The sequence below is a fragment of the Fistularia commersonii genome, chromosome 9, assembly GCF_037954325.1.
Source record: "Fistularia commersonii isolate RoL2024-O1a breed Wild chromosome 9, RoL_Fcom_v1.0, whole genome shotgun sequence".
NCBI classification, from domain to species: domain Eukaryota; kingdom Metazoa; phylum Chordata; class Actinopteri; order Syngnathiformes; family Fistulariidae; genus Fistularia; species Fistularia commersonii.
The window spans coordinates 7,026,724-7,041,192 of record NC_141292.1 but is presented as its reverse complement, the minus strand read 5'-3'; the positions used below and the strand labels follow the sequence as shown (position 1 = coordinate 7,041,192).

General features: G+C 36.7%; 1 protein-coding gene across 1 annotated transcript in view; it reads left to right on the top strand.

Annotated features, from left to right (window-relative positions):
• The window catches only part of LOC147231091 (carboxyl-terminal PDZ ligand of neuronal nitric oxide synthase protein), a 58,508-nt gene that overhangs the window by 21,085 nt on the left and 22,954 nt on the right, over positions 1–14,469 (top strand). Inside the window, exons 3-7 of the mRNA XM_086152216.1 lie at positions 9,030–9,122; positions 9,789–9,847; positions 10,805–10,913; positions 11,771–11,912; positions 12,817–12,956. Coding sequence (XP_086008342.1) covers positions 9,030–9,122; positions 9,789–9,847; positions 10,805–10,913; positions 11,771–11,912; positions 12,817–12,956 — 543 coding nt within the window. The remainder of the gene's footprint in view (positions 1–9,029; positions 9,123–9,788; positions 9,848–10,804; positions 10,914–11,770; positions 11,913–12,816; positions 12,957–14,469) is intronic.

The following is a 14,469-nucleotide window of genomic DNA, read 5'->3' as shown; positions in this document are numbered from 1 at the left end:
ATCAACCCCTAAAAGTATATCTAAGCAAAATAATAGTTAATGAACTGGAAATTTGACGTTGTTACATCTTGGAATTGGGCTCCAGAGATAGAGTTCTCTTGTTGGGGAAAATGAAACACATCATAGGGTGTGTGTGTGTGTGTGTGTGTGTGTGTGTGTGTGTGTGTGTGTGTGTGTGTGTGTGTGTGTGTGTGTTGAACTTGCCACGTTAAATTAGATAATAAACAAATGCAGTATTTCCAGGAAACACCTTAACTCACATAATGTCATAACATTCGCACGGAACTCTGTATCTCTTTCATAATTCATACTTTTAGCCAACATCCTGGTGAAGCAAAGTGGGTTTTTGCAACTTCATGCAAAGAATGAAACTTTTATTATTTCTTTGCTTTCTGAAAGTCCCTTGAAATATTGAAGCTTTAAATGCACTTGCATTGTTGTGGTTTTGCTGTCACCAGTGGAACAAACAATTAAGAGCTCAGGACACGTGATCCCTTGGGCTCCCTCAGGACATGCTAAGAGACTTTTGACAAGCCAGGGAAATAGTTCAGAGAAAATCTTTTTTTTTTTTTTCAAAATCATCCTTTCCTGTTGAGCTTATGGAATTTACAGGCAGAGTTCAGGAATAATTTATTAGTTGTAACCATGTGCGGAGCGTGAGTATACTTCTGAGGTGCAGTCATCAGTGATTGATTGTAAAACCAGAGAAAGACATGCTTTCAATGCAGAATATTGCCATATTGTTCAAGCATTGAATAATTGATCATTGCCTGTGCGCATCTATGCGTGTCATAAGCATTCATGGCTCATCAGGCATCCCTCTCTGCAACCCGTTGGAAATAAGAATAGTGTTTGCAAGGGCAGCGTAATAAGAGACAAAATAAATATCACAAGCTTCAGAAGCCCGACTCCTATCGAGACACAGTGTCTTCTCTGCAGAGGCATTGTAAGACTTGTGAGAATCCAAATATGAGAAATTTAGTTGTCTTTTTTTTTTTTTCCAGAACAGTGATAAGTAGCTGAATTCCACCTTTACTGAAGCGCTGCTGAATTCACCCAACTTCATCACACTCTCAGATCATGTCATTGACAGTTTTCCTTTAAATGTTGAAAAATCCTTATGACATTTGGGAATTATTTTAGCTGTTTTTTAGGGAGAATCTTGCTTAGTTAAGGGTAATTTCTTGTTGATTTTGGGGAAAATATCCTGCTTTTTCTTCAGCAATTTGGAGTTACACTGTTGTGGACTAATGTTTTTTACCTATGCATGCCGGCACATACATAACAGAAATGTGTCACATTTTAATATCCTTGGTGGAAGGCTGCTGTTTAAGTATTATCGAAATATACATTTAATACTTCATAGCCTTTTATGCTGTTGTTTGTGTTGATTATGTGTTCCCCCTTTTATGTGGTAATGGTGCTGACCGCCGCCTATTTGTAGGTCCATCAAGTCGTATGTCAAGGAGAAACGTTTGTTTTGATTTTGCCTTTTACATTTTCTGCTACTACTTGTTCTCTGCATTTACCTTTGCTGCATAGTTTTTCTCTATTTGTATTGGAGACTTATAAAACATTTTACAGGCAACTCTCCTCTGCTTCTGCATTTTTGGCCTGATTCATTATTGCCTAGTGGGGTCTGCTTGCCCATCTCATCACACATTACTATTATTTCATTATAAACGACATTACTATCATGGCATTGAATATATAAAGTTTGCTGCTTGAAAACATACAGTTTGGCCCAGAAATATTTGACCGATGACAGTTTTGTTATTTTAGCTGTTTACGAAAACATATTTTATATATATATGTTTTATGATTATATAATCAATATGGGATTAAAGTGCAGGACGTCCTCGGAAGACAACAGGGGTGAATGATCGCAAAATCCTTTCCATTGTGAAGAAAAACCCCTACAACATCCACACAAGTGAAGAACACTCTCCAGGAAGTAGGTGTATCAGTATCTGAGTCTACCATAAATAGAAGACTTCATGACAGTAAATGCAAAGGATTCACAGCAAGGTGCAAGCCATTAACCAGCCTCAAAAATAAAAAAGCCAGAATTGACTTTGCCAAAAAAAACCTGAAGAAGCCAGGCCAGTTCTGGAACAGCACTTTGCACAGATAAGACTAAGATCAACCTGTAACAGAATGATGGGAAGAAGAAAATTTGGAGAAGAATTGGAACAGCTCAGTGTTTTAAAGCAAAGAAGTGGAATATTCTGCAATGGCCGAGTCAATCACCAGATCTCAACCCAATTGAGCATGTATTTTGGTTGTACTTGTTTCAAATCCAATGTGGTGGCATGCAGAGCCCAAATCATGAAGATTGTGTCACTGTCAAAATATTTCTGGGTTTAACTTTGAGTAAACTAAGTACAAGAGAGAAGATAAGGAGACATCCACTTTTTATAAGTAACATCTGACTGGGCTGAGGCAGCAGAATTTGGTTTGACAGTTTTAGAGCACTTTTTCCCTTTTTTGGGATGAATGATACCCTATGAGCAAAGCCAACTACAATCACTTTTTAATGATGGAAACTCATCAGGGACTAACATGCTGTCCACAGATGGATAGCAACCATGTGTTACAGAGGCATCATTCTAGAATAATACTTCTGTTACTCTAGAGGAGCTGTTAGTCTTCATGGTAACAATTATTTCTCTGAGAGCTCTTAATTATAATTTAGTATGTAGTCACTAAAATATTCCACTCACTATATGTCGTGATAATAAGTGATACAATATCCTGTTCATGCTGATCTTACTAACTTCCACCAGTCACAATATGGCTATAGAACATTAGATGAAGTTTGTTTTAAAGTTTAACATCTCTGAAATGTTGTATTCACTCAGTAAATGAGTGTCTCTGTGTGAATATCGCTATGTGTATTATGTATTATTATTTCAGTTCCTCTAAGGACAGGTTTGTAAGGATTCTTGTTTCCCTTAACATTACTGCTATGATGTAATTTCCCTTGGAGAAGTGAAGCACTAGAGAGACTCAGATTAAGTAGTGAGAGCTTGGACTTGCATACCTATGATGGAAGACCTGACTTCAATTTGAATTATACAAACTCAAATGTAATACATATGGTTGCACAATTTTTAAAACTGTAGTGTGCATGTGTGTTTGCATGGGCCGAGAAGTGACACGTTCACTTTTGAAAGAACACATAAACATTTGAATTTTAGATGGTACTTGGATGAGGTGTGACTCTTCAAAATGGCCTTTCATTTTACTCCACCATTCAGTCACATTTTATTTTTCGGGTTGAAATCTGGCACATTTATGCCCCCCAATTTTTTTTTTTCTTTTTAATTGCGTTTCTTCAGATTACTTCGTCTCATAATACACAACAGAGCATGCACCAAAGCCCTGCAATGGGATGAAAATCAAGTTTACGGCTTGCTTCATGTTTTCACTGACACTCTTTTCATCTCACCATCACATATTAATTCGCTTTGCAGCAGTTCGCAATTCCTCTCCTCTTGAAACCCCGGCTAGTGTCGCTCTCCCTCTCTGTGGTCTCTCTCCTTCTCTTCTCCCGCTCTAAACCTATTCTCTGTTTAATCAGCTCTCTCAGGACTCAGCCCTTTATAATTAGAGGCTGAAACTTTAATCACCATGGATCCAGGGCAGCGGGAGAAGAGCGTTTCAAATAGACAGGGGCAGAAAAGTTGCATCAAACAATCGATCAATAATGTGGTTGAATTTAAACTAGGTTAACGAAGTTAAATCTTCCTCAGTTTTGTTTGTTTGTTTGTTTGTTTGTTTGTTTGTTTGTTTGTTTGTTTAAATAAGGCAACCCAAAGGGTTAATCATCTTATTATAAGTGTTTGACCAGGACCAGCGTCACCATATCAGACCGCTGCCCATATTCAGGTTGCAGATCACAGATGGGATTATAAGAATTTAAAAATTTCCCAAAACTGAAGAGGACAACAGAATTGATAGAGTCCTCCCGTGGAGACTTCTTCAAATAAGATTCAAAGACGTCTCACAGGCACTCAGACTCAGCAAATCTGACACTGCATCATTGTCCAGACATTTTAAAAAATAATTTCAGGTATTACTAATTTAACAACAATGTTTTGTTCCTAGGGTCATTAATCGGCCATAATTCCCAACTAATTTGGCGGTTGCAGTTTTATCTATCTGGACTGAAAGGTCAAACTTTGCTGGAGTTCATCACCCAACTGCAACTGTCTCCTCTATTCTTTTCCCTCTGTCTCCTCCTATCTCCTCATCTGTTCTCTCACCTTCTTTGTCTTGTTACCTTTGCTTTGTATCCATACTGACATGTCCTCTCTTACCTTTATTTATTCATCCAAGTGGGGAAAAAAGTTTGCCTTGCGTCTTGTTATTTTAGCACATAGAGGAAAGATCAGTTTGTTTGACTGACGGTCTTTTTATTCAAATACTGAAATGTATTTCAATTTTTAATGAAACTTTGGGAATACAGTAGCTAGTGATTTGATGCCTTTTCATTTCTCTTGTGAATCGGAACATGAAGTGAAAAATGTGTGCTTTAAGATTTTCCTAAAATGACAAATTAACAATTTCAGAGTCCAAAACACTGAAAGACAGTTTTTACCACCAGGCTGTTGGGCTCCTTAACTTGAGACTGTAAATGTTTGCTCTCTTAATTTTGGCCCTGGACGTCGCATATGTACAGTATATAGGCCCTTTTTTGTAACTCATCTTAATATTTCTATTGTAATTATATTTTGATACTATGCTTTTATTTTGCATGGATTTAATTTTTCATTGCATTGGTGACTGCGTTGTCCATATGACAAATAAATCTGATAGCTGAGGTACTGAGCTAATAAGAACATCATTTCTTCACAGTTTTCATCATTTTTTTACATCCTCATCAGACTAAACTTTACCCTTTATATTGTTAGTTTTAAGGTGATTTCCTAAAAAACTTTCATAAAATCTCATGACACTTGTGGCTCAACAGCATAACTTGTATCGTGTTCAGTCCTTGCTGGCTGAATTCTATGCGCAGCCACTACACCTAAGAACTTCTCCTGCTTGATGATGCCAAATCTGAGATACAAGTGTGTGGTCCTACTGCTCCGCCAGTATTGCACACCCTCCTCTGCGCTGACTGGTTCCAATATGTACTGGTGTCCAGTCATGTTGCTGCCAGCTTCAGTTTACAAGCAGAAATTAGGTTGTCTGTATCCGCTGCCAACTGTGAAAAAACTCCCTCTTCTCTTGTTTGAACCTCTTCAGATCCGCGTGTTCAGGGCTGAGTCAGAAGAAAAACGGCGATCTACGACTAAATCAGGACGCTGCTTTCAGGCTCTTGACTAATCCTGGGGAGTACAGGCCTCTCTTATCCTTCCTTGTCTCCTTTCTTTGCCAGTGACTTTTTGAAATTGGTTTGAAGATTTCTTGGCTGTATTAGTAATGACTGGTTCCTGATGAGTCATATTCTGAGATCATCAGTCATTTTGGACTTCTTCTCAGTTCTTCTGCATGTCTTTTCCCCAAACATGACCAGACTTTTAGGATTGAGTTCCTCAGTTGCTGAACTCCTGAGCATCTCAATGGAGGAAGACATTGTCATCTTCTCAGCTCAATCTTAAAAACATCTTCCAGTGTTTCTAGAAGTTCTATTCTCATACATTTTGTTGTATCTTGGTGTTATTTATTGATGGACTTTTGAGTAAAATATATATTTTTTAAAACACACTCCTACTCTCATTTTATCTCATTACCACTTTCTATTTTTTGTAATATTTCTAGATTGCATCATTTCAGATTCTCCTTCTTTCCTTTGGGCTTTTCCCTTCAGGGGTTGCCATAGCGAATCAACCTTCTCCATCTAACCCAGGGGCCTCAGATTCGCGGCCTGCAAGCCAATTTCGGCCCTCGGAACAATATTTTGTGGCTCCCTTGTCGCGCATTTTTTCTCAGATGCATCTGGGGGTTTGATACAGGGGGTTTAAAAAAAAAAAAAAAAAAAAAAAAGGAAGGTAAAAAAGAAAAAGTAACTTTGGAATCTATTTTTTGCTTTAAAATTTGAAAACAAAATGATTTTTTGATGAAAAACTGTCGAGTGACATTGTTAAAATGATCTTTTCTTTTCTTATTTCTATAAAACCACAAAAACGGGCAAAATTAAAAAGATTGATTTAATAACCAGAATAGCCTTGTAAAAATTATACCTCCTCTTACACATGCAACCAATCAATTTTCTAATAAATTTATTTGCAAATTTTCCCACAGTGACAAGATTTTCTCTTTTAACTCAACAATGTTTTTAGGGTGTCATCAATTCTTTTTTAATATCAATTCATCATGTATTTTTTTAGAGGAACAGTTCATTACGTATAATTTCTTATATAATTTACCTGTTTACCTCCTTTACACTAAAATATAGGAAAACTTTTGGACTTAGTGTTACTTCTAGGTAATGATTTTACTGGCCTGGCCCCCTTGGCATCAAATTAGGCCGTAAGTGGCCCCCGGACCAAAATGAGATTGACACCCCTGATCTAACCCTGTTCTCTGCATCCTCCTCTCTCACACCAACGACCTTCATATCCTCTCTCACTACGTTCGTAAATCTTCTCTTTGGTCTTCCTTCAGACCTCCTGCCTGGCAGCTCCAATTCCAGCATCGGTCTACTAATATACTGTATTCACTATCCCTCCTCTGTATATGACTGAGACATCTCAGTCTGGCTTCTCTGACGTTCTCTCCAAAACATCTAAACTGCTGTCCCTCTGATGGAATCATTCCTGATCCTACCCAAAGACCCTACCCCACTCTCAGAGAATCTCAACATCTTTATCACTGAGACCTCCAGCCCTGGCTCCTGTCTTTCGGCATTGTTTCTAAACCTTATAGCATCCCCGGGCTCACCACTGCCTTGTACACCTTTCCTTTCATTCTGGCTGATAGTCTTCTATCGCATAGTACACCTGACACTTTTCTCCACCCATTCCAACCTGCTTCAACCTGTTTCTTTACCTCTTTTCTGAAGAATTCGATTTGCTGTGTGCACTAGCTGCACTGCAACGTAATCAGATTTTTTTTTCTTTTTGTCCTTTTTTATTTAAACGTATTCTTTATTATCACTAACTACAAAATAAAGGAGAAGAATTTGGAGGATTTTTTATTTTTATGTCTTTATATACACACACCAATTTTTGCCACATCAACGTCACAAATCCCTGCAAGCTCCGTTTGAATTGACCTCTAAAAGTAATATCATAGGCTTTGGTCGCCAACAGGAGTTGAACCCTGTTTCATGTTTAAAGTGATTCTAATTTGAGTCGACGTGCCACACTTGCTTAGTTCCTCTGCAGCGGGCCTGACCAGCTGACTAGCTGGAAACATATTAGTCATTCAGGACAGAGACAGATGTTATGTACCACTCAGCAAACAGGACAGGGATAAACTCAGATAACCTAAACCTTTCACTTAAATATTGTTGTATAATTCAGATGCATGGAAAAGGGGGTGAAACCACATCAGCAATTCATCAGGGACCTATAAATGGTCATATGATAATTTTCTGTCCCCTGAGCTCTGCAATATCACTCTTATTAGTTGTAATTTTCAGGGTGTTCAGTGTTGAACAAGGCACTGAACCCCTAACTGCTCCTCTAGCACTGATGGATGGCAGCCAACTGCTGATGGCCCGTTCATGATGGGTTAAATACAGAGAACGAATTTCCCAATGAGGGATTGATAATGTATGAATTAATTAAGTATATGTGATCGGAGATCAGTAGACCATTCTAATTCAGTGATCATTAAATGAGATTTAATTGGCAATCTTTTACACCCTGAACCAGAGCCAATTAAAGGTAGAATAAAATTTAGCTGGTTATGGGTTTTAGATCTGGAGAATGTGTTATTATGTTGTAAAACGTGGCATATGCTACCTTAATCTACAGCTATTTAGTGCAATATTTATGTTTTATAGTTTTACTACTTATACTTTCCACTTTATAATAATCTTGTGCTGCTCTGAAAACTGCCATCAAATGAAACTTTGCCTGACATAAATGTGCTCTGATAATAGGTCTTATATTATCTTATATGTACTGCAAATCAGAATCAGAAATACTTGATTGATCCCACAGGAAATTCAGTAAAATGTGATATACACATATAGATTTACTTTTTCTTTCCAGAGAGTCATGGGTCTTTAAAATGAAAAAAAAATTAACTATTTTTGTTAATTTTGGCTAATTTGATACAACGAAATTACCATAACTAAAAAGAGTCACTTTCGGTTAATATACCTATGCCAAAAATGTTAAATGGTTTCCCATATCTTAGCAGATTTGATGATACACTGTCCTTCAGATAATCATGATACTCCATCTTCTATTACCTACAACTACTGTGTTGTCTCTAAGATATTCTGCAGGTATCTGGAGGAGAAGCCTTTCATTAGCTTATCTACAATATCTGTTCTCATACTTTGAAACCCCAGGCTATTAAAGATGTTGATATATTAAAGTTCAGGGCAGACTGTGTTTTAATGCTGATAGATTGCTCGTATGTGTGAACTTCATGCTGTCAACTTGCCAAATGTGCACCAGGACACACAGTTAGGTCACTCTGTACAGTGAAGATGTGGTATAGTGTACGAGGGTGTGTGTGTGTGTGTGTGTGTTTGTGTGTGCATGTCCATTCACCGTGACTGCATGAATGCAACCATGGTTTCAATGCTACATTAAGATAAGGAAAAACATCAAGTATAAAAGTGTAAATATTTTAAATGACTTAATTCAGGGGTTCACAGTTGTTTTCTGACAAAGGTGCCAAATCTGTATTAAATTGAGAAATAGTTGTAAAACTGACTAATTCAGTAATGCCAGTTTCAATGACAATTCATGTAATTTGATACTTTTGAAAGAATAGAGCTTTTCAATGTTCTCTCTTTTCCTAACTTCATTCTGTGGATGAAAGAAATATAGAATAAAAACCCTGCATTCTCTTGAAAACACTGATTTTATATGCTCTTTTTTCATCTGTGATCTTAGTTTGAATTCAAGGCCAAAAACATCAAGAAGAAGAAAGTCAGCATGGTTGTTTCTGTAGACGGAGTAAAGGTGATCCTGAGGAAGAAACAGAAGGTGAGGCACTGTAATGTATATATTCTCAAAAGAAAGACAGAAATGTGACCTACTCTTGCCTTCAGAGTAAAGACGCTGAGGTGAATGTAATGGAAAATAATATGTCACAACTACATTTCTCAGCATATTCACATCTGACATCTGATTTTGCAGAGAAAATCCCATTCAACAAAACACTCAGATTAAGCACTTCCGCAGGATAATGAGTTTTCTTTCTGTTTGTTTGTTTTTGTTTTAAATTAAAATGTTTGATGACAAAAGGAAATCAAACTGAGCTTCACTGCTCTTCACTGTCAATATGAAATATAGGTATGATTTAAATTACAATTTAGACAGGATTTTTATTAAATATACCTTAATTCTCTTTTTTTCAATACTGTTATAGGTACACTTTTGTTGTGCTTTTTTCATACACACATACATCTATTTATTCTTGCCTTACAAATTTGACTTCTCAAGCTAACAAGGTTGTATCATGCGTTTTTTGATATGTAGCTGCTACCCACACATAGTTTAACATATTCATGTATGCCACATACAGTATTTTGTTTCATACGGACATGTTGATTAATATAATATAAAGTTCAAACTGTAAACATGCCCAAGTAAGCAAGAATGTTGATTTAGATCTGTAGTCCGTAAATGAGCTTTTTGTCTAATCCACAGAGAAGAGAGTGGGCCTGGGATGAGAGCAAGATGTTGATTATGCACGACCCCATTTACAGGTCAGTCATTTCTCTTAATCTCTTAAATGTAATGTGTGAATAAAAGCTTATACCACTAATTTCATCCACTAATAAAAACTGTCAGATAGTAGTCCGGTCTGGAAGCAATATGTGTGCCTTGCTTCCCCTAATGTAATTACGGCGAGTGTGCAAGAGATAAGACACACTGTGTGTCTCCCTGTAGAAATGCTATGCAGCTACTTAGATACTATAGATGAAGCTGAGGCTTGGTGGGTCTGGATTAATGTGCATGAATGTACTTTGTCCATTACAGTTATATTTGTAAAACAGCATAATGAATAATTTATAGCTTGCACGAGTAGCTGAACGTGAATATGTTCCCATACATTAAAGTGTCTATTTTTGACAGTCTGAAATACCCGCTCTCAGTATTCACTACTGTTTAATTTTTTCACATCTTGTGCCTTATTACTTTCCTGGTCATGCTTAGAGAATTTGATGCTGACTTTAAGGTAAATACTTATGGCTAATATTACGGTGAAATAATAAGATTGTTCAAATAATTCACTGCAAATCTTTGAAAAAAAAAATTAATAATTCCTTTTATGCTATGTTTTTCAAATCATTAAAGAGCTCACTTTTAAGTGTGACTGATTGAATCAACCATTTGATTTCCTTGTCAAATTAATTTACGGAGGACATTTTATCACAATTTTTAGCATTGAAAATTGTGTAAAACAATACAAAATTCAAATACCATACAGTTTGTATTACTGTATCGGCCAGCCCCCAACTGATACCGTTTCATATTATATTCTTGGCTTCGAACAAAATTTTCAAGCAGAAAATGTTCGAGGAATCAAACTCACATTACATAAAACTGCAACATGTCATCTATATCTACTTGTCATTATCACTTGCTGGATTTGGGTGGTGTTCATCATGTTGTATATTTCCCCACTGTGGGACTAATAAAGGAATATCTTGTATCCTCAGGATTTTCTATGTGTCACATGATTCCCAAGACTTAAAGATCTTCAGTTACATCGCAAGAGATGGTTCCAGTAATTCATTCAGATGCAATGTCTTCAAATCCAAGAAGAAGGTACAATTTGAATCTGTCCATACATCTCCTGAAGTGGGAAATGAGCAGAGGATTAAGAAGTCTCAGCTTGCAAAACTCTGACTACAGATGCAGACATGTTCATCATTATTACACTCTTGGGCACAATGTTTTGTGCATGTCAGTACTTACCATTCCTGGCAGAGACCGACTTCTGAGAAGAAGATAATGTACCAATTTTTTAAGTACAGCAGCATTTGAATGTGTTTACATAAGATAAGCCAATAACCAAGAAGCGGTTGTCCATTTTACCTAAGGCTTTAAGTCTTTTACTTATCAAAACATGTCACCAGGGTTGCTTCTTGATTTAATACCAACATCCAAGTACTTAAAATGTTAAGTACACTACCCTTAAATATGCGTCATCTCACCTAATAGATGGTCTGGTTATGAATTTTATCCTTAATGTAGCAATTAATTTCCACATTTGTCAGCTTAGCTAATTGATTCCAGTTCTAGATTTAATCATAAATTAAACTTGCCATGGCATTGCTGATATGCGGTGGCGAAGCACTACAAATCCTGCAATGAATACAAAGCAGATACGCACGGGTGCAATGATTCAAGCTGCTCAAGCACATCCAATATCAGCTTCAGGCTGCAAGAGGTATCTGTATATCTGCGATCACTGCAATTAAATGCTTTCTTAGCTCAGAGGTCTGGAAATATCACTCTTCTTTAACGAGAAGTGAAGCAAAGAATTCTCTCTTTTTTCACTTGATTTGTTGTTGATCCAAGGTCGACTGATTTAGTCATCTCTAATCAGACAGGGAGGGTAATCTGTGTTTTGCAGGAAGATATGCGTTCAGCTTATCGCTGAATTCCCCTCTCTCTGTCAGGTGCAGGCCATGCGTATTGTCCGGACTGTTGGCCAGGCCTTTGAGGTGTGCCATAAGCTTAGTTTGCAGCACGCGGAGCAAGATGCAGACGGACAGGCAGATGGAGAGAGTGACAAGTCCACAGAGGAGCCCAGCAGCCATGGTGAGACCTACTTTGTAACTTTATAAGTCAGTATGCTGATTAGGGTGACTTGTAGCCAATTTTTTAATTAAAAATATTGCGTTAAATACACTATTTGGGAACACCATTGCTTTCATATGTTAATGGTGCAAGTGAAAATATGAATGTGAATTGATGTAGTATACAGTATAATGATGTCTCCTAGGACGATAAGCATTTGTCCCACTGCAATTCCAGTACGAGTAGAAAGCTGATATTTTCATTGTTTGTTTTACGTTTTTCCCATTGAAAAAACTAAAGACCAAGCCAGTGTTGCCCATGTTGTATATTCCTTGTATAAATCAGTGGCAATGATTCCCATGGTCACAACTTTTAAAAGTTGTAACCATCCCACAATTACAAGTTTTAACAAAACTTGTTAACACAAGGTGGAAAATTATAAGAAATAGGTGTAATTTATTGACAGTTGAATATTCAATTTAGACTCAGTGAGCAGCAGTGGTGTAATGATTGGAGATGAAACCCCGTGTAAGATTGCCTTTACCAAAATGTTAAGAAATTGTCAAGTATTTGCCTTTAGAAATTGGGAAGAAATTTCCTTAAATTTGCCAGAAGTTACCTTAAAATTGGGAAAAATCTGACAAAAATCTCTAAGAAAGAAATGCTATGTATTAATTGCTTTCATGTAAAATAACATTTCCAGAATATAATTAATACAACAAGGATTAATTAATAACTACGACTAATAAAGTATAATCTTATTATCTCATCTTATTATCTCAACATCCCATTAAAGTATCAAGTCTCATAAGATTCTGCATTATTTGCAAGATAAATAAAATAAAATGAAATAAAATAAAAGAAATACTCTGAAAATGTTGATTTTGTTTTTCCAATTTATTTTCCTTAATGTTTTCCTCTGTAGTTCGTAAAGTGACCGGGCCAGACAGAGAGGAGGAGGCAGAGGAGTCGTCAGCTGGTCCGTCTTTCTGTGAAAAGGCAGTCAGTGAAATCCTCCAAAGCCTGGCTGAGCTGAATGTGGTGAAACCAGGACAGACCATCATGGTAAGATGCAGATGCGCACACACACACACACACACACACACACACACACACACACACTGTCTCTTTAGATCATATGTAAAGTCTAATCATTGATAAATATCATCGTGTTGAAAAGTGGAGACAAAAAACAAACAGTTGCATAATATTTTGCAGCCTAGTTAACATCAATTTACACAAGATAACAAAATCTGCTCTGATACCAAACATAAGAAAATTAAGTTTGTCTCCAGAATAATGAGAGCTAATTTAAGTCTATTCTTAGATGAAAGTGTGAGAGAATTTTGCTTTCTGCTAGGAAATCAAACACAGAATCCCTGTCCTTGGCTTTTAAATCATTAATTTTGATAGTACAATTATAATTTATTATTCTTTTTCATGTACTCATTATTTTTTACTTTCCAGCTCATTTCATGTCATTTTTCTAACCTTTTTCCTCTTGGGAGTTGTTGATTTTCAATAGGTTACTTACTACCAGTTACATTTTCCCACTGCTTCATAAAAACATTAACAATATCAGTGATTTCATCCAAACCTAAAGTTACCAAAGTCTGGCCGTAGAGTCAAGGTTTATGATACAATCATATGTCGAGTCAAAATGTCATTACATTGAATGTCATTCAATATTTTGCAAAGTTAAGTTGCAAAATAAATCAGATGTTTATAAGATAAGAAGATCAGGCAATTTTTGCTCTGCAGTTGCAGATTATGCACGTGTAAACAAATTTGTTTCTTTTTTTTAATACTCATTAAAATAATATCTATCTTTTTCTATTGAGTCAGAATGATAAAAAATGCTTTAGTGACCATATTAAACGCCAAGCTTATTGCCCAGCGAGTTACTAATGTTTGATTAGTGCTTCCATGACTAATGATCCTCATGGTTGATGACATTACCTGAGCCGAGCTCTGCCATATAATCATGGCTCATTGAACACAGGAAGCGCCGTATCATTTCCTGCAGCACCTGACCAGACCTTTGACTACATTCCCTCATTACTCAACATGCCACCAATTTTGCACTCCTCCATTAAGGAAACTGTGCGAAAAGACATTTTTGCTCTCTACAATTCAAATTTGACACCCTTGACAACCTCACAATGTTAGCAATTCACTAATATTATGAGAGTGACGGGCTGAAAATTTTTAAACATAGAGGCTGTGGTGTGTCAGGATGTACGGCTTTGAATTTTCACCATGGCAGGTGTGTAAGAGGCAGCTGGTATTAGAAATGTGAAACCTAAATATTCCTAAAGCGGCAAAAAGGGGAGCACCTAATCCCCAAAACCCTGTCCGTTTCCTTTGATTTCTCAGTAAAACACCAGCATTTAATCTTGTTTGTGAATATCTGGCTGATGAAGATGAAAAGAGGAGGAAAGGACAAAAGAGAGGAGGAAAACAGAGATATGGTAAAAGAAAATGAGAAGAATGAAAGGTGTAGAAAAGGTGAACTTATACACTGAGGTGTTACTTCAACTTGGAGACTTTTAAAGTGAGTTTAAAAGAATTTTTTCCC